This window comes from Larimichthys crocea, chromosome XI, assembly GCF_000972845.2.
Source record: "Larimichthys crocea isolate SSNF chromosome XI, L_crocea_2.0, whole genome shotgun sequence".
In the NCBI taxonomy this organism is placed as follows: domain Eukaryota; kingdom Metazoa; phylum Chordata; class Actinopteri; family Sciaenidae; genus Larimichthys; species Larimichthys crocea.
In genome coordinates, this window is record NC_040021.1 from 22,741,905 (window position 1) to 22,768,849 (window position 26,945).

The window sequence follows — 26,945 nt, forward strand, 5'->3', positions numbered from 1 at the left end:
ATCCTCTTAATATGTCGCTCCTTCAAAAGAGCAGCTCTGAAGGTGGAGATAAAGGCCAGGCGTCCGGATCCATGTCCAGAAAACACACGTCGGCAGCGTCTCGTCACCAATCTGCTGTGAGAAAGTCAACACCGCTCTCCCCCTGAGCACACATTCACACATCTGGAGCGGGTCCCATCCTTATCTGATAATCGTGAAGGGACGGCTCGCCGATTTTCGTCGCTCCGGGCCAATGAGACGTCAGCGTGGCACGCCACCGTTATCTGAAATCTACCTGAGAGTTTTATCTGCTGTTTTTAAATGTATTAAGTAACCACAGAGAAGCGAGAGCCAACCACAGTTTACAGTTTGGCTGTTTGTCATCCTCTCTCTCTCCCTCTCTCTCTCTTTTTGTTCAGGTGTCCAAACAAGCTCAATCATGCTTCTTTGTGTGCCGTGTGGGGGGATTAGAAAAAAAAGAAAAGAATGAAAGAGCTCATTGCCGAACAAAAACCGCACATTTTCTTTTGAACGAGCCCGTGTAAACTCATCTTCCAGTTCGCACAAAGTGTAATTCACACCTGAGAAATATGTGATGAAATCAAACGGAGTCACTGAGAGACCTGACGGAGGTTATAGATCGCACAAACAAGTTTCGGTCGCTTCGTTTCAACCGAGGGTTTTTTTTTTCCAGGCAGAACTCACGACCTGATGAAAGAAACTGGATTAGCAGGAATACTTCATCAGGTGGTGTGAGGAAACTTTCATTTTGTGTAGTCACGCACACCTCAAGGAGAGTAATTCTGATAATTATTAGTTTGAAGTAAGTGCACCACCCCGTCTGCGAGCTGTGAACGTGCACTTCATTGTAGTTTGCTTGTAGACATTACAATACCTGACAAACAATGCATGACATAACGTAGTCGAACGCCTCCAGGGACATTCTTTACTTAACAGGCACTCCGATGTGCCTGATTCCAGCAACCTCCCTGATTGTGGAGCCAAGTGTCCAAAAACTGCAGTTCCTCTAATGTCCACTTGAGGCTGGCTCCAGAAGTGAGTCAGTCTCCATAAGTCCCCATGTTAAAAACTTCACAGCAGAAATAAACATGTTTACAGCCTGGTTCAAAAAACAGTTTTGGTCTCTGTAGCTAATTTCCCCGTTCATGACAACTGTACTGAGGGTGAATTTATATACAAGTCACCTGTTCACATTATATTAAGGCTTAAAGTTATACAGGATTAAGAGTGTGGACGCTTTGATTGACAGGTGCTGTTACAGGTGGCTTGTTCGACGATCTACGCCTTTGTTGATTTTTAAATTAGCCGGCAGGACTACAAACATGGCGGCATGTCGGATTTTGAGGTCCAGTACGTTGAACACTTAACATTCTCTGAGCCTCTGCTACAGTTTACAGGACTGTCCTGACCTTTGCATCCCTGACAGGGACGAACCAGCTCAAAGTGACTCCTGTTCCCTGTTTGTGTCTGTAGACCCGCCCCGTTACGAGTGTGCAGACTCTTTCAGCTCGGTGGCTGTAGATCCCGCACGTTAAAATCCTAACCGGTGTTTTCTCGTCTCTTCTCCGCAGTCGGAGGCCGCCAAGGCTTCTTCCCCGCACCTGGGATGGTGCCATGTGACCGAGCAGCCGTGGAGCCATAACCCCCACCCTCCACCCTCCCCCCCATCCCCACCCCTTACCATCGCTCCATCGTCTTGACTCCAAACTGATCACCTACCAACTGATCGCTCCCCCCCCAACCCACCCCCTCCTCCGCCCTCTCAGTCCATCCCCCACGCCCCCACCACCCCGATCTCCCTCTTCCTCACCTTTTTTATCTTTGCTCTGAGCCCTGGACGAGGCCACGACAGCCACCACATGACTCACCCACTGGAGCCCTAGATCAAGTAAGTAAAGCGTGTGTGTGTGTGTGTGTGTGTGTGTGTGTGTGTGTGTGTGCGTGCTCACAGGTGAATACTGCAGCTCACAGCCTGTTGTGTGTTTTGTTAGAACACATGTAACCAGGTTTGTTATTCCCACCTCCAGTATTCTTTATCGACTGAAAATATTATTTATGTTTCACGGATGATTTATTTATTTTTTTTTTTAGAGTTAGACCGAGCTCCTAACTCAGGCCTGAGGTCGCGGTTGTAGGATGTCAGCGGTGGAGGTGAACAGAGGTCAACATTTAATATTCAGTGAAGTGAACTAAAGACACAGGAGCTGCCGTGTTTACTAGAAAACGAGTCATGGACTCGTTGTGCACGCGTGCGCTACGTGCCTGGATGGATCTCTTCGGGTTTCGTGTCGTAGCTTCTCCGAGGAATGATCTTTAATAATCACTTTGTCTACAAATGATGTGAAAAGTGAAAAAGGACGATCAGAAGTTCTGTGAGTGAGAGTTTCAGACCTGTGGTCCTTTCCTCTCAGTCTTCAGCTGCTACGATCCAATGAAAGTTCAAAAAGCCAAAAATCATCTGAGAGCTCAAGAAGATCCAAATAACCCAAAGTATTTAATCCATATTCATATAAAAGCAAGAAGAGCAGCAAATGCTCCCGTTTGAGAGGCTTGAACAAACAAATATTTGGTATTTGACAGATTTTTTTTGGTTAATTGCTGCAGCTTCTTCACACAGCGTGCAGAAGGAGACAGTATCCAGATCACCGTGCACGTCTTCCACTTTTTATTTTAACAATTTGAGCAAAAAGAAAAAAAATCCCACGGCTGTTTTGTCGAGGGAAGCGGTGCAGGCGATGACGGCTTTATTGTAACGATACAAAAAGAGGTGTGAGAAGGTGTGAGAAGACTCCGGTCTGCGCTGTCTCAATGCAGACTTACTAATCTGTCAGGTTAATTTGGAGGAGGGCCGGTTAGTGGAGGCTAAATTAATAGTTAAGAGAGAAACGAAAGATGATACACCTCTGTCTGTCTCTGTCTCTCTTTCTCTCTCTCCGGCCTTTCTGCATTATTCCCCTGAGCTGTTCGCTTTGAGATTTGTGGCCCCAAACCGGCTGCATGGCTCCGAACATCCCAGCATGTCTGACGAGGCCTCCCATAGCGCGAGTTGAAATGAGGACACACACACACACACACACACGCACTCCAAATTAGACAGAGACGAGCCGAGTTCAATAAATGATGAATATTCATCCGCCTGGCAGCGAACGTGTCGGAGATTAAAAAATGCTCCGTGAAAAACGAGGTGAGCAGCGGACGCGTGGGCGCGACGAGACGAGACGAGACGCGCCGGCCCCGTCTAAATGAACAGCGTCGCGTTTGTGTTATTTTAAAGAGAGAACGTTCATTTCACAACGAGCTCAAAGATATATTGTCACTATTTTAAGGGATTTACCGCGACTGCTCGTCTTGGCGTGTCGTATGATTTGTAAGGAACGTATGTGTCTCAGAGCAGATATCACCTTTCAGCTCAGAGAAGTGACTCTGGGCAGAAGTCCGCCGGCTGTAACTCACCCCTGCACACTGCTTTACATTATGTATTCTATACACAGAGGAGCTAACTGTAGTGTGTGTGTGTGTGTGTGTGTGTGTGTGTGTGTGTGTGTGTGTGGAATGTGTGCAGTCCAAGGTTATTTCTTACTCTTGGTAAACATCCTGGATCTGGGTGTATACAGATGGTGGGAAACAATGGAGTGGAGCTTAACAGGGTATTCAATTGAGAAGCAGGGACTTTTTTTTGTTTTGTTTTTTTTTAAGGGACCACAACGCTGTTTTTGTTTAAACCCGTTCACCACAAATCATGAATACATCACCGCTGAACATTTTGCACAGCGCTTGTTTGTTTCTATTAACGTTACAGTTTGAAAACTTGTTAGTTAGAGCGTTTAGAGCTGAAATGATTGAATTAAAGGAAATGAAGCAGTTGAAATTCTGATAATTCTTCATATTTTTTCAGTTTTAGTTGATAAATGTGAATAATCAGTTGTTTTCTGTGATGATAAAATGTGCATACCGTGTTTTCTTTAAAGCAAAACACACATATATCCATGTTCCAGCCTCTTTAATGTGTAAATCTGGTGCTTTTCCTCGCCCCGTATCACAGACAGTTTAATATCTTTGTGATTTTTCAGATCAGTGTTTGGACTACAGAGCTAATTTATGCGTGTCAGTTCAGGCTTTAGAGAACTGCGAAGGCCAGTTTTCTGTTATTTTCTGACAAATGATGAATCATAAAGATAATGAGCTGAATTATCGATAATTGAGGTGATCAAGGCTCTAAATTAACTTTTTTGATCTCTGATTGATTTCTGAAGTTACCAGCCAATCAGAATTTCCACTAGCCACATTTTTTCCCGTGCAAAAAAGACAAGCAACTGAATTCATTTGATCATTTTATTAACTAAAGCTTTAAATTAATCTTACAATGAAGTTGGGAACTTAAGTACATACAAAATGTATCCTAACATTTCATTACTCATTAACCCTTACATACTATTCAGGGTCTAATATGACCCATTTTTTGTACATAACAATAAAATAAAAACATTAAAACTTGCGAGCAGCACGCGTCAATTTCCACAGAGCACCTCGAGCGGGCGGAAGCCAGACACGGAAAAAGCAAAGAGAATCCGGTGGATTTTCAAAATAAAATACCCCGTGTGCACTGCCGGTCATAAAAACAGACAAAAGCGAAACTAATTAACTAGGTAGCATATTTACACATGTAGAAGCATGTTTAAAAGAACATACACTGGGAAAATGTCCAAATCTGAGCAGGTAAACAAAGTCTGGCAAGCTAAGCGCTCGCTCCTGAAACGCTCCCGGTGGGGTTTGAAGTCGCGTGCAGGACGGACCAAACACGCCACGCTCACGCAACACGCCGGAAAGCCTGTTTGACCAGAAAGAGCACGCACTGTGCGGGTTCCCATAGAAACCGCGATCACGCGCCCCGTGAAATAGATGGTAAAGTGCCTCATTTATCAGCGGGTGAGTTTTTTTTAATACACGCCAAAATTTATTTTCACCCGCATTTGGCGGGTGTTAATTTAGAGCCCGGGAGGTGATCATTAGCTGCAGCTTTAATAATATTTCATAATAACGTGTACGTGACGATGACATAGATGCGCTGAGGTGAGGCCGACATGCTGCTGTCCTAACTTATGATTGGTGTGTTGTTGTTCATGTTGTTGTTGGCCGGGTCAGAACTTTGCAGCACCTTTTGTGGGTAAACCTGCATCGCCATGTGTATCTGAAGGTGACACAGCAGGACATGGATGGAAATGTGTTTGTGACACACACCTCGCACGTCGTAGAAGTGTCTATGTCGAACCCCGTTCGCGATAAAAACACGAGCCAGGGGGGCGGTCGGTAGTGTAGTGGGTTAAGCGCCCGCCCCGTGTGTGGAGGCTATAGTCCTCGCTGCAGCTGGCCCTGGTTCGAATCCCGCATCGGACGGCTAATTTACTGCGTGTCACTCCCCCTCTCTCTGCCCCCTGCTTCCTGTCTGTCTTCAGCTGCACTATCATTAAAGGCATAAAAGGCCAAAAAAACAATCTTTAAAAAAACAACAACACACGAGCCAGATCCCTCTCGTCTGTCCTCAAATGCAATCTGATTCATTGGCTCTGGATGAATTCTGCATGCAGACAGACTAATACTGTGTGCGGGGAAAGTAAGATTGCAGCAGCCTTTTAAAATTAAAGCAAATGATGTCGCTGTAAAAACGAGACATTTACACATTTACAAACAAAACTGCTATGAATGTGAGAAGGAACGTCATGGGCGATAATCAGATATTATTTCTGATTTTAAAAACAAATGCTTAGTGACTGTGATGGTGCATGTGGGGAGGCGTGCCGGCCTGTAGTAGCTCGATAGTGGAGTAATGGCCGAATCAGTTTGTTCATTGATTGAATTATGAGTAAACTGACCCTCATACGGAGGCCACATGCAAAGACGACAAGAGCTCTGTTAAACCTGCGATCTGCACACACCCCGATCCAAAATTCCACCTGTCCATATGTTAATACTCACACACCACGTATGAATATAATCCAGGAGTCAGGGAGGTGCACTTTGGCCCACAGGCTGAGCGCCGTATACGTTCTCTGGTCCATGTCCTATATTCCAGAGGGTGGGCCTTAGCAACAGTGACTGAGCAGCTTCTCATGGGCTGTACCAACGCGGCGCAGCACAGAGGGGTGGTCACGGCCGTGTGCACGAGCAGCATGCTGGAGAAAATCTTTTTTTTTTGTTGTTCAAATTATGATCAAGCACAACATGATACCTCAGTTTAAAACTCCTGCACATGCAGCTCTTATCTTTGATTCACACGGCAGACTCTGACGTGACATTCCTGGAATGATATGAACATTTTGAGTGTGTGTAGAGAGGCATAAAAATGTATTAATATTATTATTTTTACTGTTCACAACCAGAGCATGAAGCTCCGGTAAACATTTACCTGTCAGCACTCAGCTTCACGTTCCTAAATATTGAAAGCAGAACACACTGATAGCTTGTAGTATTAATAAAGATAATTAATGTGTGTGCTCCTTCCTCCCTCCACCTCTCGTGGTAATCCACATCCTTTATTCCCCACTCTCTTACCTGGTGGTCTCTTCCTCAACCCCCCCCCTGCAAGCCATACATTGCCACTAAGCGTGTGTGCATGTGTGTGTATGTGTGAAGTGATCAGCTCGTGGAATGAGAAACCAAAGGTGGAGGAAGCTTTGAGGAGGAGAGAGAGAGAGACAAAACCTTACAGATACTGAGGCAGCAGCAGCAGCAGCAGCAGCAGGCGGCGGCGGTCATGGAGATCCCGCGGACGCGTCGGGCTGTGTTTCTCAGCGGTCGGGCTCTGCTGCGCCGTCGCTGCCTTTTCTTCTTCCTCTTTGGCGACTGAAGGCTCCGCCATACGTCACACGGCAGAGAGAGAGAGAGAGAGAGGGGGGTGAGGTCAGAAGGTGCAGGAGGGCTGACCTGGTCTACAGGTGTGTGTGCGTGTGTGTGTGTGTGTGTGTGTGTGTGTGTGTGTGTGTATGTGTGCATTAGACTCGCAGTTGTTTTTCTCGAGCACGTCCCACCTCCTCCTCCTTTCTGTCTTTCCCTTTTGCTTCACTGCAAGGCCGGTGTGTGTGTGTGTGTGTGTGTGTGTTGCAGCTGTAACAGTTGCAATTATGCTTGCTTTGAGTCACATGTAACGCAGGCCGGCTCACGTTATGATGAGCGAAAGACGCCTCACGTCCGCTGTGGGTTGCAAACATGTGTCGCCTCAGGGCAGCGAGTTGTTTATCAAGCTCGGTGTTGAAGTGTCTGCATGCGGAGATGAAGCTGTCAGCCGTGCTTTGTTTAGATGACTTTTACATCTTCAGTTTGACGGGCTGTAACTAATAATGTCATGTTTTTCAGTTCATTGATCAGTCGTTAGGTCCATAACGTGGTGAGAAATGTTGGTCAAGGTGACGTCCCCCAAGTGTCTTGTTTTGTCCACAACCCAGAGAGATCCAGTTCACACAGATGACGAAAGAATATTGCTGAAAATCAGAAAAATGTCCCATTTCTTTCATCAAAAACAATTCATTGATTAACAGGAGTTGTTGGCGTTCTGTCTGTCAAATGAAATAAAATCATTTCAAATCATGTACAACATTTTGAATGAAATAAAACGAGCGGGGTCGCTCAAATTAAATTTTTAAAATACGTTTTGCATTTTCTTGAAATATCTTTTGTTTCAATAACGGCCTGATACGCAGACGCGTTCATTCAAGGAGCGCGCGCATACGTCCGCGATAAGTCAAAATGTGATGCGAGATAGTAAGCAGAGGTTCAATAAGTGCTTTAAATACTCTGCATGATTATAATGTCTGTCACAATGGTGGTACTTGGAGAGACGGATGTTTTCTGAGGTGGTATAAATTGCAGCTTTGTTATTGGATATGTTCCTCTGATGAGATATTGGAGTAGTATTGGAGAAGTTCGGCTGTTCCTAAACCTATTTATGTTTGTATATGTGTGTGTTGCTTAGTAACTGTTCAGTCGTGTGTGTGTGTTCACACATTACTGGGTGTAAATTGTGAAATAACAGCATTTTGGTGTTATTGTTTTCTACATCTGTGTGTCTATTTGTGAAACAATCAGGAAATAACTTTTTATTCCTCAGATTAACCGGCGTCATCGCCGACGGCGCTCGCTCGCTCTCATTCACCGTCTGTGTCTCTCGACCGGCGTTCACTCTCGTCCTCTCAAACCAGATTTAACTTCTTCGTGTCTCTGTTTTGGAGCAGCCACACTCAGATTTCGAGGCTTGGTATATGAAATAAACAAAAGCCAGAACACAACAGGCAGAGTATCAGAGTTTAAGTCCGTCAATCCACCTGGATAGTCTCAAAGTTTTAACTGCTTTCTGACTGCGAACAGAGATCAGGACCCGCGGTGCTTTTCTTGTGGACTGGAAACTGTTTTAATCATCTGACGTCCTTTTTTTTTTAAAAGTCAAAACATATCAACTTTTTTTTTGTTTGTTTGTTTGCTTCGCAGTAACTGCCTACTGCTGCCTTCACATCAAAGGTGCTCTTGTATTTTGCATTTATATTTATTTCATATGAAGTGCTGCAAAGTGTTGTGATGTGGCAACAATAGTGCGTCAACATCAAATGAACGGAGCAGAACAGAAAACAGCAGGGCTCTCGCAGCCACGCTGTTCTTTCAAATACAGTAAGCCGCGAGTGAAAGAATGTAGCTGGGAGCGTAAACATATTGCCATCTGAACCTGATGGTTTAAGGTGCTGTTTTGTTTTTAGCATCTCTTTAGTAGGTCAGCGATTCAGCTCATCATCAGTCCACAGCAGTAGCCCGTGTTATACAGCAGATCTGCAGTATGTGGACTCTAAAATTCAAATTAAAGTCCATGTAAAGGCAATTCTGAGATTTCTTTCAAAACACATTGAATATGTTGGAAAATAGTTGCTGAAAACACGTGAAAGGACTTTGAACGATGTATCACTGAAATGTGGCGTTAGAGGTTCAAACAGTTTTTCACCAGTTTTCAGTTTCAGGATTTTGTGGGCGGTGCTTAAAGGGTGGCTCGATGACACGCTGAGGCCACCCTGAGCAGAGAGACAGAGATGAATTGGAGTGTTTCAGAGTTAGTCATGTCATTTTCTGAACATTTCAGGCGCTTCAGAGTGGCTGATTGGCCCTTCACAGTCCTGGAGCTGAAAACCTAATTTCATAAACTTCAGATTTTTAGGGTTTAAATTTATTCAAGAACACAAAAGCACACCTTACGACTACAGACGGAAGTTTTGAGGCTCTGTTTGAAAGAGATCTAATGAGAGCCAACGTGAATATAAATCATATTGTTGACAGTTAATTTGCGGAGAGAGAGAAAAAAAAAAGAAAAATAGAGACGTCATTTTAAAAGAAGCAACGTGAGACAGTCGCTTCAAAGGCCTCGTTTACGCTTCAAGTGTCTTGTATTAGGATAAAATCCAAATGAGATTTTAAGACCCGTTCAATCACACTTGGCCAGATCACAAATGTGATCGCAGATCAGCCAGGAGGAGGTGGTAATGCACCTGAAGGTGTTTGGTAACAGCCAGAATCCACAGAAGAACTGTTGAACCAACCATCCAACACCATAAGTCCTTAACGCGGACACGTGATTAAATCGTGTTTATTACATCAGCGCTGCTTACTGACGTAGTTGCAGCAGAGGACACATCTCACACCACCTTCAGAGGTGTGTGAAACATTGTGAGTTCACACTTTTTTTGAGATCTGAACGCTTTCCAAGAAGCATGACGTATAAATGAGGTCATCACTGTAAATACAGTCAATCTTGATTGATATTTTTTTGCGTAAGACACTTCACAGCAGGACACGACGACATTTCTCACCTACTCTGCCAGGTAACAGTGAATCCAAATAAATAAAAAACTTCTTTTTGATAGTTTCTATCCTCCGATCGTTGGCCCTGTGCGACACGCTGCGAGGCTGAAGAAGCTGCCTCATGTTGAGCATGTGCAGTAGAGTGCATTAGATTAAGAGGGAACCTGCTGACTGACCAATGCTCCCAACGTAAACACAGTGTTCCTCTATTCCGACTGATGACTGCGAGACTCTCAGCTGTATCCATGACGTCCATGTCACGAGGTTCACCTTCACCCCATCATGTATGTTTTCCATCTCGCCTCGTACAGTATTTGGGATGTGACAGCGGTGTTCGTAACGTAATCACAATGGAACAGGAAAGCCCAGAAATATGATGATGGCCGCTGATGGCTTGTTGTGCGCGGCCCGGCGAGCTTATCAACAATGCACACAGGTTTCCCCCACTGCAGCTCTATAGGAAGAAGGATTGTTAGCCGTGTTTTCACAGTGTGAGCGCACAGCTGGAGCTCGTTCACGGGTTCACATTTATAAATAGAAGCATCCATAGTGTGTCAGAGTGCAGCGTCCGCAGCAAAAGGGCCCCCGCGATTGATTGAATATTAATCACGGGCCACATATTTGGGTTCCCACAGTCGAAAGAACACGATCAACCGCGTTATCGACGTTTTTCTAATTTATGCCCGGCTCGCAGGAAACTCTGCTGCATATCAAATCAGGCGCTTCCTAAACCAAGAGGCGTGATCGATGTGGCTTCACTTTCGGAGGGGAGCTGTCATGCCCTGCTGTACGTGCACCCTGCAGCAGCACCAGCCTGTGCAACGGCAACAAAAAAATAAATAAAGTCCCGGATGTTGCGGCTGCAGTAAAGAGTAAAAGAGGAATATACAGTATAGAGAGGAGAAGCCGAAGAGCTACTCCCTCCAAACGGATCATCTGTGGCGCTGACGGTGGAGTGGGGTCATCTAGAGATCAGAGGGTTGCTGGTTCGAGCAAGATACTGAACCGCAAACTGCTCCCGATGTCGGAGTGTGAAGGTGTGTTATGTTGAGCTAGACTAGAACAAATATTAAGCAGATTTAAATATTCAGTACAGCTATATTCAGCACCACATGCTGTACGACGCGTCCTCTTACCCATCCAACGACGGTGAAAGCACAGTAACATTATCCTAAAAGTCGGTGAACAGTCGCGATTCTCGCTCTGGCCGTGATCGTGCAGCCCTCTCTCGGTATGTCGTGAATCAGACCTGCTGTATCTTCGTGCTCTCTCGTCAGTAAACCGTTGCCAGGAATACAGCGGCGTGATTTGGACTTGTCAGCATCATAAATGAAGAGTATTATGATGGCAAGGTCATTCTGTAAAGATGGAAGGAGCCTCTCTGCTCTGTTTGCAGCCGCTGTCGCTTCACATTAGAGCTGAGGGGGTTAGTCGATCAACGGAGCATTAATCAATAAATGATTTTAAGCCTTGTGCAAGTATAAAATCCTTAGCTGTTGTTGTTTGGGGATGTAGTCCATGCTTTGCTTCTTTGAAGAGAAATATTACAGTCCTGTTTCTTGAAGTTTGTGCTGCAGTTTGCTGCAGATTCAGATTTAATAAATCTGTTTTCTCAGGTAATAATCTGACTTTATCATACGTTTTTTTTGGAAGTGCTGCGCGTCAGCAGCACAATGAGAGGCCGAGAAGGAGAAGGGGTGATCTGAGGTGAAATGTAAACGAGGCTAGTCAGGAAGGATTAGCGTCCTGTGAGCAGCGTGGCCCTGCGGTGGCACCCAACGCTGTGACAATGCCGGCTTGTTTTTTTGCGGGTTGCCCAGTGGATTTCAAACATTTTGTGTGTGTGTGTGTGTGTGTGCAGTTCAGCGCGTATGTCCACAACTTACAGATTTTTATTGAGATACTACAGCATAGATGTGGTTTTACAGATTTGGAGGCTTGAGTCCGTCTTTTGTCATGTGTGGATTCGTGCCTCCGAGTCATGATGTGTTACTCGTTAATGTCTCCAAATTCTTTCACAAGCTCGAGTTTGGTCAACAGACAAAACAGCAGGTTAGTAATGAAATAACAAACCCCGTCTGTCTGCTAAACATGACAGAAATTCAAATCCTTTGCGGGTTCTTCTGTGGTTTTGCCTGAATAGACGACTGCCGCCGTTAAAAAGGGTTTAACTTTAATATTTGCCTTAATGGATCGTGCAGTAACCCTGTTAACTGTCCTCCGTACACGGCGTGTGCTCCATCAAACGTTGCAGCGTTTCCTGTTGCCATAGTTACACCTCCCGATGCAGCGAGAGAAAGAGAGAGAGAGAGAGAGATGCAGACTTTGCAGATAAAGAACAGGCATGAGTCCATTAAGGGAGACTGATGAGGAATGTCAGAAACACACAAGACAAATTATTAGGGAGGCTTTTCAGTGTAATGCAATCAGCGGCAGTAATACCGCAAACTACAGCGTTTCAAATGTTCCAGAGACGAACCAGCTTCAGCGGGAAGGCACGGACTGCAACGGAATTTACTTTAACCTAAAGCAGCATTTCTGAATATTAAAATATGGGAAAGAAATGTAGATGAATCGTGGATAAAGGAGACAGCTAGACTCTGAACCTCCTCTCATCAAAGCCGCTTCCTTAAAAACATATTTTTACGCGCAGGTAAACAGGCAGGTCATTTCATTCAACGACATTAAATGTGGTTTAATTAGATTGGCTCGTTAAAGCTCAGCGACAGCCGCAGAGACCCGATTTATTTTTTATTTCATTCATTTGATTTATTCATTTCTGTCGGGGCGTAAAGAGAATTTCAACAAATCCATCACGTACTGAAAGTTTAAAGGAACAATCACAAAGATCTGTTTGTCGTCTTTGGCGACACCTGTGGCGATGAGCTGTAACTGCAGGCGTGTCACTTGGCAGCGGGCACCTCGGCCGCGGCTCCGTAACAACAATTCACCAGGTCGTCGGTTGTGTATGAGTACGCCGCTTGAAGAGCGAGTCTGTTGCGTCCGCTCTGCTGGATGGTGGGAAACGTTTATAATACTGCACATGAAATCATCATCAGAGAGCCATGACCTCAATCACAGCTATACAATGACTTCACAGAGGTTTATTTCAATAAAAATCACAAATCAGCTTCATATATTATACGTGTCATATTCATTTTAAGGCTGACTTCTTGCAATTTGATGTATTTTTCTCATTTCAAGTTATACATAACGTATGGCTTGTGAGAATCCAAAGAATATAAGTTCCTTAAAACTGTTGCTGCAGTGACAACTATTTTTTAATATACATTTATTTTGTGAGTTGACGTACCGCGCACCTTCTTTTTTTTATTTTTTGTAACTTATTCATGTCGACGTTTGGACCAAATTCAGATATTTTATTTCGTTTGGACGTACTGTTCATGTGAGAATTGTGTGAACCTCGCCTGTGTCCCTAAGTGATGTAATAAAATGCATAATATTAATAATAATACTATAATTACTGTATGACAGACACAGCTCTTATGTAAGATGCTTCCATCAGAGAATAATCAACTTGAATGTGTTGCAGGAGTTACCTGTGTGCTTCTGTTTACGACCTTGTGTTTTCCTCCTCCTCTTCCTCTGCAGGTCAGTTGAAGCTGAAAATGAGTGCAGTAGGGGAAAACCCCCTGGACCCTGCCACGGCAGAGTCACGCAAGAGGAAGGGCTCACCATGTGACACATCAGGGCAAAGGTAAACACTGTTCTGTTTTGTGACATAACGTTCCATTTCCAGGCAGAGAGGCGCTATAGAAACATGACGCTCGGGTGTTTTTCTCTGTTTGAGGAACTTCAGAAATGTTTTGCACGACCGGTCAGACTGTTCACTCTTCTCTTTTCTTTCACTCTTAAAGAATAAGTCACTTTATTCCATCATCTACTCGATCTAGTCTGGGTGGGTCCATATCAAGACATTTTCTCGTGATGGCCTTTGTAGAACTTTAAAGTAACTATCTACCGTCAGCACCACGTCCAGGTCCAGAACTGAACATTTCTTGGGGCGGATACATGTGTGTGAGTTGCATCCATATGTCGATATTGCCTCCAGCGCGTTGTCAACATGTCTTAGGTGTGGCAAAGAAACAAATGAGATCATTCTAATTAAATTTCAGTTATTTCAATTCTTCTGAAATCGGGATGTTCACTTCGTCTTCCCGCTTCAGTTGAAAACAAACATTTGAAGCGATTTTATTGATGAAAATGATCAAAATCGAATCAGATTTTATTTGTATAGCCCAAAGTCACAAACACATTTTGCCTCAGAGGGCTTTACAATCTGTACAGGGAGTGACACCCTCTGTCCTTAGACCCTCGGTTCGAGTGAGGAAAAACTTGCCCACAAAAAACTTTTACCAGGGAAAAAAGGTGGAAGAAACCTCAGGAAGAGCCACAGAGGAGGGATCCCTCTCCCAGGACGGACAGACAGAACAAATCAACACAAACATATTGTACAATTACAATAAATGATAAAATGATTACAGTAGCAGTGGAACCTGTGACAGAGATAGAGAGACACAGATGCACAGCAGCAGCAAATCACAAACTAACTATAAACTGTGATGGAGATATGGCAGCAGTAATGACAGTAGTAATATGTGTAGTAACGATGAGAAGATTACTCGATAATGAAAACAAATGTTTGCTGCAGCCCTGGAACAACACGACCTGTGCACGTCAAGCATCCGTTATCCAAACTGTCGGACTACGTGACGACAACACGGCAGATTAATAAATGAAAGCTCTCCTCCAAGGCCGGCTACTCTCAGCCACGACAAACACGGACTCGTCACGTCTGTCCTCGCTCCCGTCGCTCCTCACAATCACTCGGCCTCAGTCACAGTCACTCCCTCCGCGCAGCGCAAGACCAGTTGCCCGACGAGTGACGACAGTGCGAAGGTGTGTCATCGCGGCGTACCTCTCGCTCGCACTCTGAGCGGAGTGTAGCCGTGAAACCTTGTGAGCGGTGACTGAGAAGAGCATCTCGATTTTAGGGGTTAAGGTTAGACGCAGATTTAGGTTTGAAGGTAGGTCATGCAGTGGTTAAGGAATGAATGGTGTGTGTGTGTGTGTGTGTGTGTGAGTTTGTAAGGCCCGACAGCTGATGTAAGCTGATGTAATAGCATTTCTACAGCAACTACACGCAGCCGCTGACCTGCGCATTCACACACAGCAGCAGCAGCAGCGTCTCCCCCTCCCCTCCCTCGGTCACCACGCCTGTGTGTTCTGGCTGGCCAATGCGCTGACCTACTTTTTCTGTTGTCGTCTCTCTCTCTCTCTCTCACACACACACACACACACGCATGCATACTCGCATATACACGCATTCCAGTTTTCATGTTTACCACATACCTTGCTGTAACTCGTCGGGTTGGAAGCATGTTGCTGAAACAAACCGGAGAATGAGGTCAAGCTGAAGGCCGCGCGCGGTGCCTGGAAGGCTGATTTAAAGCCTCTTTTTGAATATTTTCTGTCAGGGGCTCCGCTCGGTAATATACGGCGGCTTCACGTTTACATATTACGGCAACAAATTACAGGCAGCTGGATCAGCTGGACGAGCAGCATGTACTCATGTTCTGACGTAACTTATACATTACATAACTCTGACAGCGATGATTTAAACCACCTGTTTTGTTTTTGTCGTAAAGAAACTAGTTTCTACTTTTATCCGGACATCACCTGTGAGCAGAAGTTCAAATGTTCCAGGAAACAATATTTAACAAAGTCAAGCAAAGATCACAATTTTTTTTATATATATATATATAGATATATATATATATATAGATATATATATATATATATATATATAGTATATTTTTTTTTTTAGATTATTTTTTTGGCCTTTTATTAGACAGGGGGCACAGAGAGGGGGAGTGACACGCAGTAAATTAACCGTCCGATGCGGGATTCGAACCGAGGCCAGCTGCAGCGAGGACTGAAGCCTCTACACACGGGGCGGCCGCTTCACCCACTACGCTACCGACCGCCCCTGAATATTTTATATTGATGTTTAACGTCGTCCTTACACTGTAGAAAACATGGACGTAGTCTCCGTGACGACGTCACCCGTCGGTTGCTGAAGAGTAATTTTGAAGCTCAAAGTGTGATTGCTCTGTCTGTCGGCAACTTTGCGATGCTAATCGACCAATGGGCAAAGACGTAGACAGTAGCTGGAGCTCAGGTAGCGGACTGAATGAGGCTAAAACCAGCTCCTGTGATAGCATCTACAATGCAAATTGTGTAGTATTGTGTAGTTAATATAATTTAATAAAAATGAACTCTCAGTTGTCATGAACGGGGGAAAAACTGTTTTTTGTACCAGGCTGTAAACATGTTTATTTCTGCTGTGAAGTTGGACATTTGAACATGGGGACTTATGGAGACTGACTCACTTCTGGAGCCAGCCTCAAGTGGACGTTTGAGGAACTGCAGTCACGGAGGTTGCTGCTTCCACTGAGGACTTATCTTTAATTCTTTATCGTTAATTATTGTTCCTGATATGATTTTTTAAAACCCGGCCTTTAAAATCCAGTATTGATCGAGCTCTATGACCAACAGTCCAAAACGAAGACTTTAATAGCTGCTGATTAATTCTCAGTCGATGGACTAATCAATTAATTACCAATCTATTTGTTTTCATTAAAGATTTATTCTGTTGTTTGTCAGAATCCTCTCTCCAGTCTCTCTCCAGCGTTCCCATCCCACCACGTCTTCCTCTCGGGAATTTCCCCTCCCCGCGCCTCCTTGTCTTTCTCTCCGCAGGATGTCTCGTACGACGACAGTTTATTAAGGTTCTTCTTGCCTCAGCACATCCTCCGCTCTCTCACCAGCTTCCTATTTTTCTTTTTATTACTTCCTCGCTGTCAGCTCACGTTGTTTTAATTATTTTTTTTGAAAAATTTGACTGACTTGTTCCGCGTAATAACTTCTGTATTCCTCCTGCAGGGACAGACGCAGATTTCACTGACGGCTCATTCCTGTACAGATTATTTGAAACATTCTCATGCAGCGTACATTTATTTTACCGGGGAAACGTATTTGTTTACATACCAGATAAGATGAACTTAAGTTCATTCAGTTCAGAAGTTAAGTTGGAAGTATTTATCTTCATTTTTATGACGTGCTTTTGTTTGATTCATTGTAAATTAATCATTTGTTGTGTGATAGAGACTTAAAATGTGTTTTTCTTCCCCTGTTACAGATAATATGACTTAAAACTTACTTCAAGTCATTTGTGATCCTTGGATTAAAAGTAGTTTTGAGGTTTAGGTAGCTGAAAGATCGATTTAATCTGCTATTATTTTAATTTTTAAAGTCAATTTTGAGCAAAAATGGCAAAGATTGAACGTGTGCAGCCTCTCAGATTTGAAGATTTGATGAGTAAATATGAATATCTTTGGTTTTTGGACTGTTGGTTGAACATTTTTCACACGTAAATGATTAATAGCAGATGAATCAATTGCAAAATATAATTACTTACAGGTTTAACATGTTGAATCACTTTTTAAAAAAGGACTGAATGTGATTTGATGCTCGAAACTAATCTGTCTGTCTACAAATGTCGTTTCTGTCTCCGCAGTCTGGAGAAGCGGAGACGGGAGCTGGAGTGCCGCTACATCGAGGAGCTGGCTGAGCTGCTGTCATCCAACATGGGCGACATTGCCAGTCTCAGTGTCAAGCCCGACAAGTGCCACATGCTCAAGAGCACCGTGGACCGAATCCAGCTGATGAAACGGCGTAAGCAGGGTGAGGAAAGACACACACACACACACGTGTTTGCATGTCTGAGTTATTGTTCAATTTCTGGCGGCTAATCTGTTTTTCAGTCATTAAAATTATGAATTTTACACTCAAGCTGAATTTTCTTTTTTTTATTTTATGCTGAAATAAATGACGATGCCTCTTGGACAAATAATTCATCTGATTTTTCTTATATTCACGTTTATAAAGTAAATTTCCTTTCATACGGATCTTAATTGATTCTCAGTGGATGTTTACGGGAATCTCACGTTTACTTTTTGACTTACCGAGTTATTTTTCAGGACATTTCTGCGTCTTCTCATTTCTGATGATGTTTGTCTCCTTCCGGACAGAGAAAGCAGCTCTTCTGTCTCCAGATGACGAGGTGCAGAAGAGCGACATCTCCTCCAGTAGCCAGGGGCTGGTGGAGAAAGAGGAACTTGGGCCCATGCTGCTAGAGGTGACCACACACACACACACACACACACACACACACAGTCACACGTACCATCATTACTACTGCTGGGATTTTTACTCCAGCTCAACACACACACACACATCCAATCTGATTTTCCTCCTTCTCCTGCTCACTCAGGCCCTCGATGGGTTTTTCTTCGTCGTCAACCGAGAGGGCCGCATTGTCTTCGTTTCCGAGAACGTGACGAGTTACCTTGGATACGCCCAGGAGGAGCTGATGACCTCAAGTGTCTACAGCATCCTCCACGTGGGAGACCACAATGAATTTGTTCGCAATCTGCTGCCTAAAAGCCTGGGTGAGTGAGCCGGGAACGCTGACCGCGCATGCATCTCCCGTCTAACACTTTTATGGTGCCAGCGGTTATTATTTTTTAAAAGATATTTTGATAATTACACTCTCAGTGTCCTGAAATCTGACAGTTTCTATGCCGATGAAAGCCATTAAGGAAGGCAGTAAAAGTCCGGAGATGGGCTTTGGCTGAAAACTCAGCGTACGGTCCTTTAATACAGATAATTAACCAGGTTTAATGCCGCGGCTAAAGCAACTCTGAAGAGCTGCGAAGAAAAGGTAGAATGACGGACGATGGGAATTTGAAATTAACGTTTTTATGTGCTCTTCACAAAGCTGCACAGTGTGCTCAGAGAGGGAGCAGAGAACATGCGGGGGTGAGTTGGAGGAGCGAGGGAAGAGCGCAACAATGACTCGCTGCACTAATGTTATTTTAATTTTTTTGCTACAACCTTGAGAAGAGATTAGAATGGAGAGCGGAGGAGGGGCGGGGCGGCGGGGGGGGTCGTGTAAGGACAAAAAGTCGACGACAAGGTTGAGCAGTTGGATTTTCTGTTGATCTTGTAATCCCTTTCAATTTTTGTGCCAGTCACTTACAGCTCTCCTTTCTCCTTGGAAATAGAGATCCTTAAAAAAACACATCGCGGTGAAACATACAGATCGTTCTGAAAAACATCTGGGTGTGATTTCAGGGCGCTTTGTTTTCAGTTACAACAGAGAAAAATACACAAAAAAAACATCGAAGAGTTTCACTGCCGACGACTTCGGTCGCTGTAGTTCTCGTGCACGCCACGATAAAAAACGAATAATACGGCGTGCGTACTTTAATTAATCCGCTTGGCAGGTAAGGCGTTGCCCTGTGGCACAGCTCTACAACACAGGAGATCAGATGCCTGTTTTTTACGCAAGCGATTTAGACGCAGAATTTCTAATTTATCGTCCCTCACGAATCGCATGTAAATTTGCGAGTCCTGCAGGGCTTTGGACGGATCTCAAGTTTGTTCTCCCGCTCTCGTATAAAAAGGAGCGTTATTCCTTTTAATCAAGCGAGAAGAAATGACGTTCATGAAGACTGCGGTTTGAATGATCCGATAAGGATCTTGTCACGTTGCCACATGAAACATCCCTCAGGCCCGACAAACCGTCGACTGCGCTTGTGTTCCAGCGTTTTGAATTTCACTTGCATTGGCTCAACTGCTCCGTTTGTTTAGCACTTTTCTAACCAGCAGTGACTTGCGGCAACAACTGCCACCGGTAAGTCATTGGAATATTGTGGAACCATTGGCAGGAATGTATTGCATCACCCGTATGCACAAAAGCAAACAAGTAAAGAAAACAAAAGCTCTACACGCCGCCTTTAACATTCTCCTTAAGGGCTGAGAACTGTCCATCGTAGGTTTTCTCGTCAATGCTGAACCCTTTGTTTGTTTCCCCCGGTCTGTCCAGTGAACGGCGTGCCGTGGCCACAGGAACCCGGCCGAAGGAACAGCCACACCTTCAACTGTCGCATGCTGAAGAGGCCGCCGGACGAGTTGGATTCAGAAAATCCGGAGGCTCGCCAGCAATATGAGATCATGCAGTGTTTCACCGTGTCCCAACCACGGACCCTGCAGGAGGAGGGAGAGGGTACATACAATCACACACACCCACAAAAACAAACAATGAGTGCACACAGCCTGTGGGCATCTCCTGCACTCAGTCAATAGATGGTACGGCCGTCGAAGCCAATATCAATAAAGGAAATTATGATTGTAACGTCTTTATTCCCGTGAAGACCTTCTGTTATTGTTATGTTTTCTATTTAATTACTGGTGTCCCGTGTTTGCCAGTTTCAGGTCTTTTATTGTGATCGCCAACATGTGGCACAAGTTTCCTGACTCCTCTTGCATTAAGTATCTTTGTGAGGTCATTTTTTTTTTTTGTTCTCCGCAAAACCATAAAAACGCTGAAGTCATCCGAACAAACTCCTTTTTAACTTCCACCTCTCGTTTCAAACTGGAGCTTATGAAGTGGTCAGACAGCTCCAGCATGCGCCAGTGAATCACATCTAAAAGAAAAATGAAAAAAAATGTGATTACATTTTTGTTGTTTTGGATTTTTATTCCACTCCAATATTCCACAGATGACTCACCGAAAAGGAGAGGAAAACATTTTAATATAGAAAAGTTTTTACTTTATTTTTATAGCACAAAACATTTAAAAGCCACGAGCCACATTTCCAGATATTCCTATCTGAACACTTTGTGTTGAGAAGTTTAATTTAATTCCATTTAATTTTTGTTTTACAAGTGAACGTTTGAAATATTATTATTAAAACGCGGCTCTTCCAGGACGTCGTTGGCCTTGATAAAACGACGTCTTCGCTGTGTCTTTTGATAAAAATCGGCCCCTGTGCGTCGTAAATTTAAAACTCGCAGTGTCCCAACTTCTGTTTTTAACATCACAGATGTGATTTGACGGCTCGCCCTGCACGTTTCCAAGCTCTGATTAACTGTTAAGACGTCTCAGCGATGATCAGAGCTTCGACAGGTTGTCGTGTGTCTGAGTGTAAATTAGTATTTAGTGTGAATGTAAACCTCGATCATGTGACATCTTTTGTCTCATTTCACCTCCTTTCACTTTTTTTTTTTTCTTTGTCCCGGTTACTTTTTTCCCTTGGCTGACCCAAACACACACACACTCACTCACACACATACACACACACACACACACACACACACACACACACACCTTAACACTTGTGTCCTTTCTTTCCTCAGACCTGCAGAGCTGCCTGATCTGTATTGCCTGTCGGATACCTCGCACTTTCACTGAGTCTTTCATCACGAAGCAAGACCCCACAGGTAACACACACACACACACACACTCACACTCACACACTCACACACACACATACAGGTATAAAATCATATGCAGAATTCCTAAAAGTCATCCAGTAGCTGGAATATGATGGAATTTCTTGGAGGGGTACTCTGCATTGCTGCAGTCAGAGAAACTATCGTTGCAGGAAAGAAGCATTCATTATTTTTTATTAATATGATCCACCCATGATCGCCTCACAAAGTTTTAGAGCAAAAAAAATAATAAAGAATTAAGATTAAGACACATTTTAGGAAATGTTCCAACTTGAAGAAGATACAGTTTTTCATTCCGAGGTCACAATTTTGACCCTGAATGTGCGGAGGCTACTGCGGATGTTGAAATCTGTATAGACTGATCTGTGTGTGTGTTTGTGTGTGTGTGTGTGTGATGCTCCGCTCCAGGGAAGATCATCTCCATAGAAACGAGTGCATTGCGAGCGACAGGCCGGCCGGGCTGGGAAGACCTGGTCAGGAAGTGCATCTACGCTTTCTTTCAGCCGCAGGGCAAAGAGCCCTCCCACGCCAAGAAGCTGCTGCATGAGGGTGAGTAACCACGATTCACCCAAAAAAAAAACTTTTCAATACCAAGATAACAGAATGACTTGAATACTAAATCTCTATAACTTTTCATACTCCCACTGTCAGAGTTTTCATATTGCATAATGCCAAATTTATGTAGCGGGAAGAACAGGAGAGGCATGATGGATCAGAAGAGACAGGGCTCCAGTCTGGGGTAGAGTCAGTGTTTAGTTTGTCTGTTCTGGGCTGCTGTAGAAACACGGTGGTCTCCATTGAAGAGGACCCGCTCCCACCGTAGATATAAAAGGCTCATTTTGAAGTAACAAATAAAAAGATTTTTATTTTCAGTTGATTATAGATGCATGAAATCATAGTTAGAATATTATTTATATATATAAATATATAAGCTGCAAATCCTCATCAAATGTTGGTCATTTTTATTGAAATATCTTAACTCAGATGATTAAAAATGATCAAAGTAGTTTCTCTTGTCTACTGACTAAAAGATTAATAGACTAATTGTTTCCATTCTGCTTCTGACTGGCCAGCGAAAGTCGTATTCCACCTGCTGTAACCAGGACGTCATCATCAAACTGTCCACACGTCTTCGTCTGACTTTAAGTTAGATCAGTCGAATCATTGAGAGTTGCATCCTGAGACGGTTTGAAGAAGTTCTGCTCCTGAGTTTTTTTACACGTTGGCATCAAGGAAAGCATCTTCTTCTCCGACACAATAGACCGTCTTGCACAGTACACATGTTAACATGTCATAACAGGAATCTCACAGGTGTATTAACCACAGCTGCATTCCACTTCGGGGAGGTCCCGCTATTGTGCTGCTGGTTCTCTTGTCACTGTGACTCTTGAACGTCTGTCAGAGAAACAAGCTTTTACTCCTCTACATCAGCTGTTTCAACATCGTTAGATCTAAAAATAAATGCATCTATGTATTTGAATCACTGATATCGATGCAACACCTTGACGCGTTTCTCTTGTTGTAGGATGAGTTCGAGCTCTTAAAGCATCGGATACATCCGCGAGAGGAACAAGGCCCAAAAACAAACAAGAGATGACCAAAGTCTAAACCCTGTTTTTCTCTGTGTGTGATACTCCCTACAGTGATGACCCACGGCACCGCTATCAGCCCGTTGTACCATTTCACGTTAAGCGATGGCACCCCGCTCAGCGCTCAGACCCGCTGCAAGTTCTGCTGCCCCCCTAACCCTGACGTACAGCCCTTCATTATGGGCATTCACACTATTGACAGGTACTGTGTGTGCATCATTCTTTATCTTTAATTTAATGAATCCATTCGACTGCATTTTATATTTCTGTGTATATAAGTCGTAACAAAGAGTCAAACTTCCGTCTCTCCTGACGTGGTCGCAGGCTTCATGTGTGTTTACATGCACACGAGTCTCCCCCGTTATGGAATATCATATAACAATCATATCCTGGATATGCTATCAGGAGTATTCAGGATCATGTGACATGTAAGCTCCTCATCCAGGCTCCCGATCAACATGTTTGAGTCAGCTCAAGTTCTAGATTCAAGTAAAAATAAGACGATAAATGATATCAATATCGATTTCCCGCGCCGAAGCGACGCTTGTAATGCGGAGAATAAATGCTATTTTTTGCTGTAGTCGTCTATTGATTGGGGGGAGAAATTAAAGAGTGGTAAGTACAGCGCGGTTCAGGCAGCCGGTAATCAATCTCAACTGTTGAGGGAGCTCGGTCGGGCGGACGTGCCAGCGCTGACGCAGCTGATCTGGAACCTGGATGATGAGAATGAAGCGAAAACCAGGATAAGACTCCGAACTGGGACACTCGTGTGTAAACACACACACACACACTGTGACATTTACACCCAATTGGACTTGACAGTGTGCTTGTTTTGTTGTTGTTTTGTTTTTTTTTTGCTCTCCTCGGGTTACACTTGTCTTTTATTTCCCTCCTTTCTCGCAGGGAACACAACACTGCTAGCTCTCAGGAAAACACTAACCCCAGCCTTCCACCCAACGTTGGCAGCCTTTCCCAAACTCCCTCCCGCTCCCCTTCCCTTCCTCCCGGCAGCAACTGGACCCAAGGCTCAGGCCTCGCCACCTCGGGCCTTCACCCAAACAACAGCAACGCCTCCTCCCACGGACATAACCCAGCCACACCCACAGGCTACCTGACGCCCAATCGGACCTGCCCCCAGCAGGTGAACAGCCCCTCTCCTCTGAGCAGCCCACTCACAGCCACCCCTACCTCTTTTATGTCACCCAGGATGCCAAGGGCCAGCCCTGGGTTAGGGGGAAGCCCCCGGGTACCGGGGAACCCCTTCTCTCCTTCCACACCAGGCCTCCATTCCCCAGCCGGGGCACTAAGCAGTGGAGGCAGCCTCAACAGGCAGCAGTCTGGTGGTGATGGTAGTAGCAGCGCCAGCGGTGGGTCGACAGGGTTCTTCTCCCTGTCCTCTCCTGTCCCACAGAGACAAACCAGTACACCCACCGGCTCCTCTACTCGGCCCCCATCGGTAAAACCCCCAGAGGGAGGAGAAGGAGGGGCAGAGGACTCTGTTAAAGCCCCCCTTCCTTCTGCCTCACAGCTGGGTAACCCCAGACCCAATCAGCTCCTGGATAGCAATGGACCAGGAGTAGAACCGAACAGCAACAGCATCCACTGCACCTCATCGCCTCATCCTCCGAACCCTCCTCCGGCCCCTCAGTGCCCTGCCTCACACAGTACACTAACGGAGCGACATAAGATCCTCCACCGGCTGCTCCAGGACAGCAGTCCCAACGACGCCTCCACCACCAACGAGGAAGGAATAAACAAGAACCAAGCTGACATCAAGAAGGAGCCGCCTGCCAGTCCGGCACTGACCACAGCAGCTCCTAAGTCCAGCTCCAGCTCCAGCTCCAGAGAACCACAGGACCATCAACTACTCCGCTTTCTTCTGGATACAGACGAAAAGGTGACCACTTACCTTCCATAGCTTGCGTAGCATTGTCGTCTTGAGTCGCGACTAAACCAAAAAAAAAATCATTTTGTTTGTCAAGGACTTGGCCGACCTGCCGCCTCCATCCGCTCTCAGCCTGCAGACGGTGCGGGTGAAAGTGGAGAAGAGAGCCAGCATGGATGGAACCGTCTGCACGGGGTCAACCGTCGCGCCGGGAGTCGCTTCGAAACCCGCAGGAGTCTCCAGCAGCTCCGGCTGCATGAGTCCCAAAGCGAGCCCTGTCGGGGAGAACCGCAGAGACGGTCGCAGGGACAGCCGAGACTCCACGGTAACGCTTCTTCGTCAAAGTCGCGGCGATCTGTAACAACACAAAAAGATTTGACCCTGTAACAAAGTTTAGGAAACGAAAACACGTCGATCAGCAGCATTATTTTTAAACTAATGTCCCGAGACCTCACAGAGAGATTTAATTATTCTGCCTGATTAGTGGATACAAACTGTTTGATTGACAACTTCAGGACTGTCCTGTTAGCAACCACCGCCAGCCTGAGCCGAGAACTAATGAACCAGAACGAGTGCTGCGCCTTGAAGGCATCTTTAGTGATCTTAGTTTTAACCTTAAACATCTTCAACTGACTTAAAGATGAAGTCACTCAGAGTTTCTCAGACTCACTGGGTCTTTTCTGCTTTGGAAGGTTCCCAACTGAGTGAAATGACCCAGTAGTATTTACTTCAGTGCTTCCTTTCTTATCTCCTTTAACATAGGACACACCGGACCATCCTTTACGAAAGGAAAGGAGATAACGCCAAAAATATCAATGCACCGTTCCGTCATTCACAGCCAATCAAAATTTAAAGTTAGATGTTTATAATGAAGTCCTATCTTCACCGGGTTGTCCATTAAAAAAGCGGGGATGTGCGTTTTGTAGTCCGTCTTCTGAACTTTGTAGTTTTTTGTAGTTTCTCATCCACCTGTCGCAGACGCATGATGACGTAGTCTAGGGCAAGTGCAGTCGGATTCTCCGATCGCCGCTGTCGTCTTATCTTGACCTCATGATGTTTTCCATCGAGGTCAAGGAAAAGTGTTTAGGAAAGTGTTTTTTTTCGGAGCCTGTGAGGTTAAAGTGTGACAGGACCAGCAGTGAACCTGTGACAGCAGGCTTATGTTATACATGTAATCAGGCTCATGACACTGAAATCATAACTGTAATGAGCGGATCATTGAAACGTGGAGGTGGCGCTCCTGCACGCTTTCACTAGAGAGAAAGATTACATCACAATTAAGCGTTGGAATTTTACCTCTATTGAGCTTTGCTCCTGCATTGGCAGTGGCCTGACAGCCGTTGTAAATCATGTTGAATGTTTATTCTCTTGGACTTTGTCTCCACTGTAGGCTCAGCTACCAGCTGCAGCCTTTGAAGCTCACTGGCCTTTGACCTTTTGTCTCTCCCCATCTCTCTGTCACTGATCCTCTGCCCCCCCTCCTCCCTTCTTCTTCTCTTCCACCACCCATTATTCTTTAATTCTTTCCTCTCTCGCACCGTTACACCGTTCGTCCTCCCATCCTGTCTCTTCCTCATCTCCACCCCCCTCCCACCTCTTTCATTTATTTCTGCTCTTAACTCTCCGTTTTCCGGCCCTCAGATGTCCACTGGCCCTGTTGACGTGGACCCTCTCACCCAGCTGCTGCCTGGCCTGAGAGGCCCAAGTGGGGCCAAACAGGGCAGCGAGGATTCAGCTATCCCCGGAGGAGGCCCCCAACTCCAGTCTCCAGCCCCCCAGCCCCCAGCTCAACTCCAGTCCCCGGTGCCCCAGCTCCAGTCCCCCCTGTCCCTTCCCCAGTTGCAATCACCGTCACCCCAACTCCACTCCCCTTCCCCCCAGCTCAAACTGCAGTCACCCACTCAGCTCCAGCCCGGTGAGGCCAGCACTCCCCGCAACTTAAATGTGAAGAGAGAGCCTCCCGGCACTCCGAACAGAGGTACAGTTTGAAGTCAGCGGGGAGCGTGGGCGTCATGTCGTATTTACAAAAAAAATTGAGGGTTTTATGATTTTTATTGGAGTTAAAATTCAGATTATTGTTATCAGTTGTAGTATTAGGTGTAGTATTTTGATTCATTCATTCATTTACCTTCACATTATCGGGCTGTGTGCCCCCTAGTGGCTTTTAGGATGCACTGCAGGGTCAACACACCGCACAGAAACCAAAACATTTGACTTTTCTGAGTGTGTTTGTCTCTCAAAGTCTCAGATTCAGTTTT

General features: G+C 45.0%; 1 protein-coding gene across 1 annotated transcript in view; it reads left to right on the plus strand.

Moving 5' to 3' along the window:
• Positions 1–1,777: 1,777 nt before the first annotated feature.
• Positions 1,778–26,945, plus strand: part of ncoa1 (nuclear receptor coactivator 1) — a 29,027-nt gene continuing 3,859 nt past the window's right edge. The window contains exons 1-12 of the mRNA XM_027284577.1: positions 1,778–1,888; positions 13,444–13,549; positions 17,432–17,598; positions 17,946–18,052; positions 18,188–18,365; positions 19,805–19,984; positions 21,118–21,201; positions 21,622–21,762; positions 22,857–23,004; positions 23,706–24,699; positions 24,785–25,012; positions 26,329–26,665. Of these exons, the coding sequence (XP_027140378.1) occupies positions 13,461–13,549; positions 17,432–17,598; positions 17,946–18,052; positions 18,188–18,365; positions 19,805–19,984; positions 21,118–21,201; positions 21,622–21,762; positions 22,857–23,004; positions 23,706–24,699; positions 24,785–25,012; positions 26,329–26,665 (2,653 nt within the window). The 5' untranslated portion in view covers positions 1,778–1,888; positions 13,444–13,460. The remainder of the gene's footprint in view (positions 1,889–13,443; positions 13,550–17,431; positions 17,599–17,945; positions 18,053–18,187; positions 18,366–19,804; positions 19,985–21,117; positions 21,202–21,621; positions 21,763–22,856; positions 23,005–23,705; positions 24,700–24,784; positions 25,013–26,328; positions 26,666–26,945) is intronic.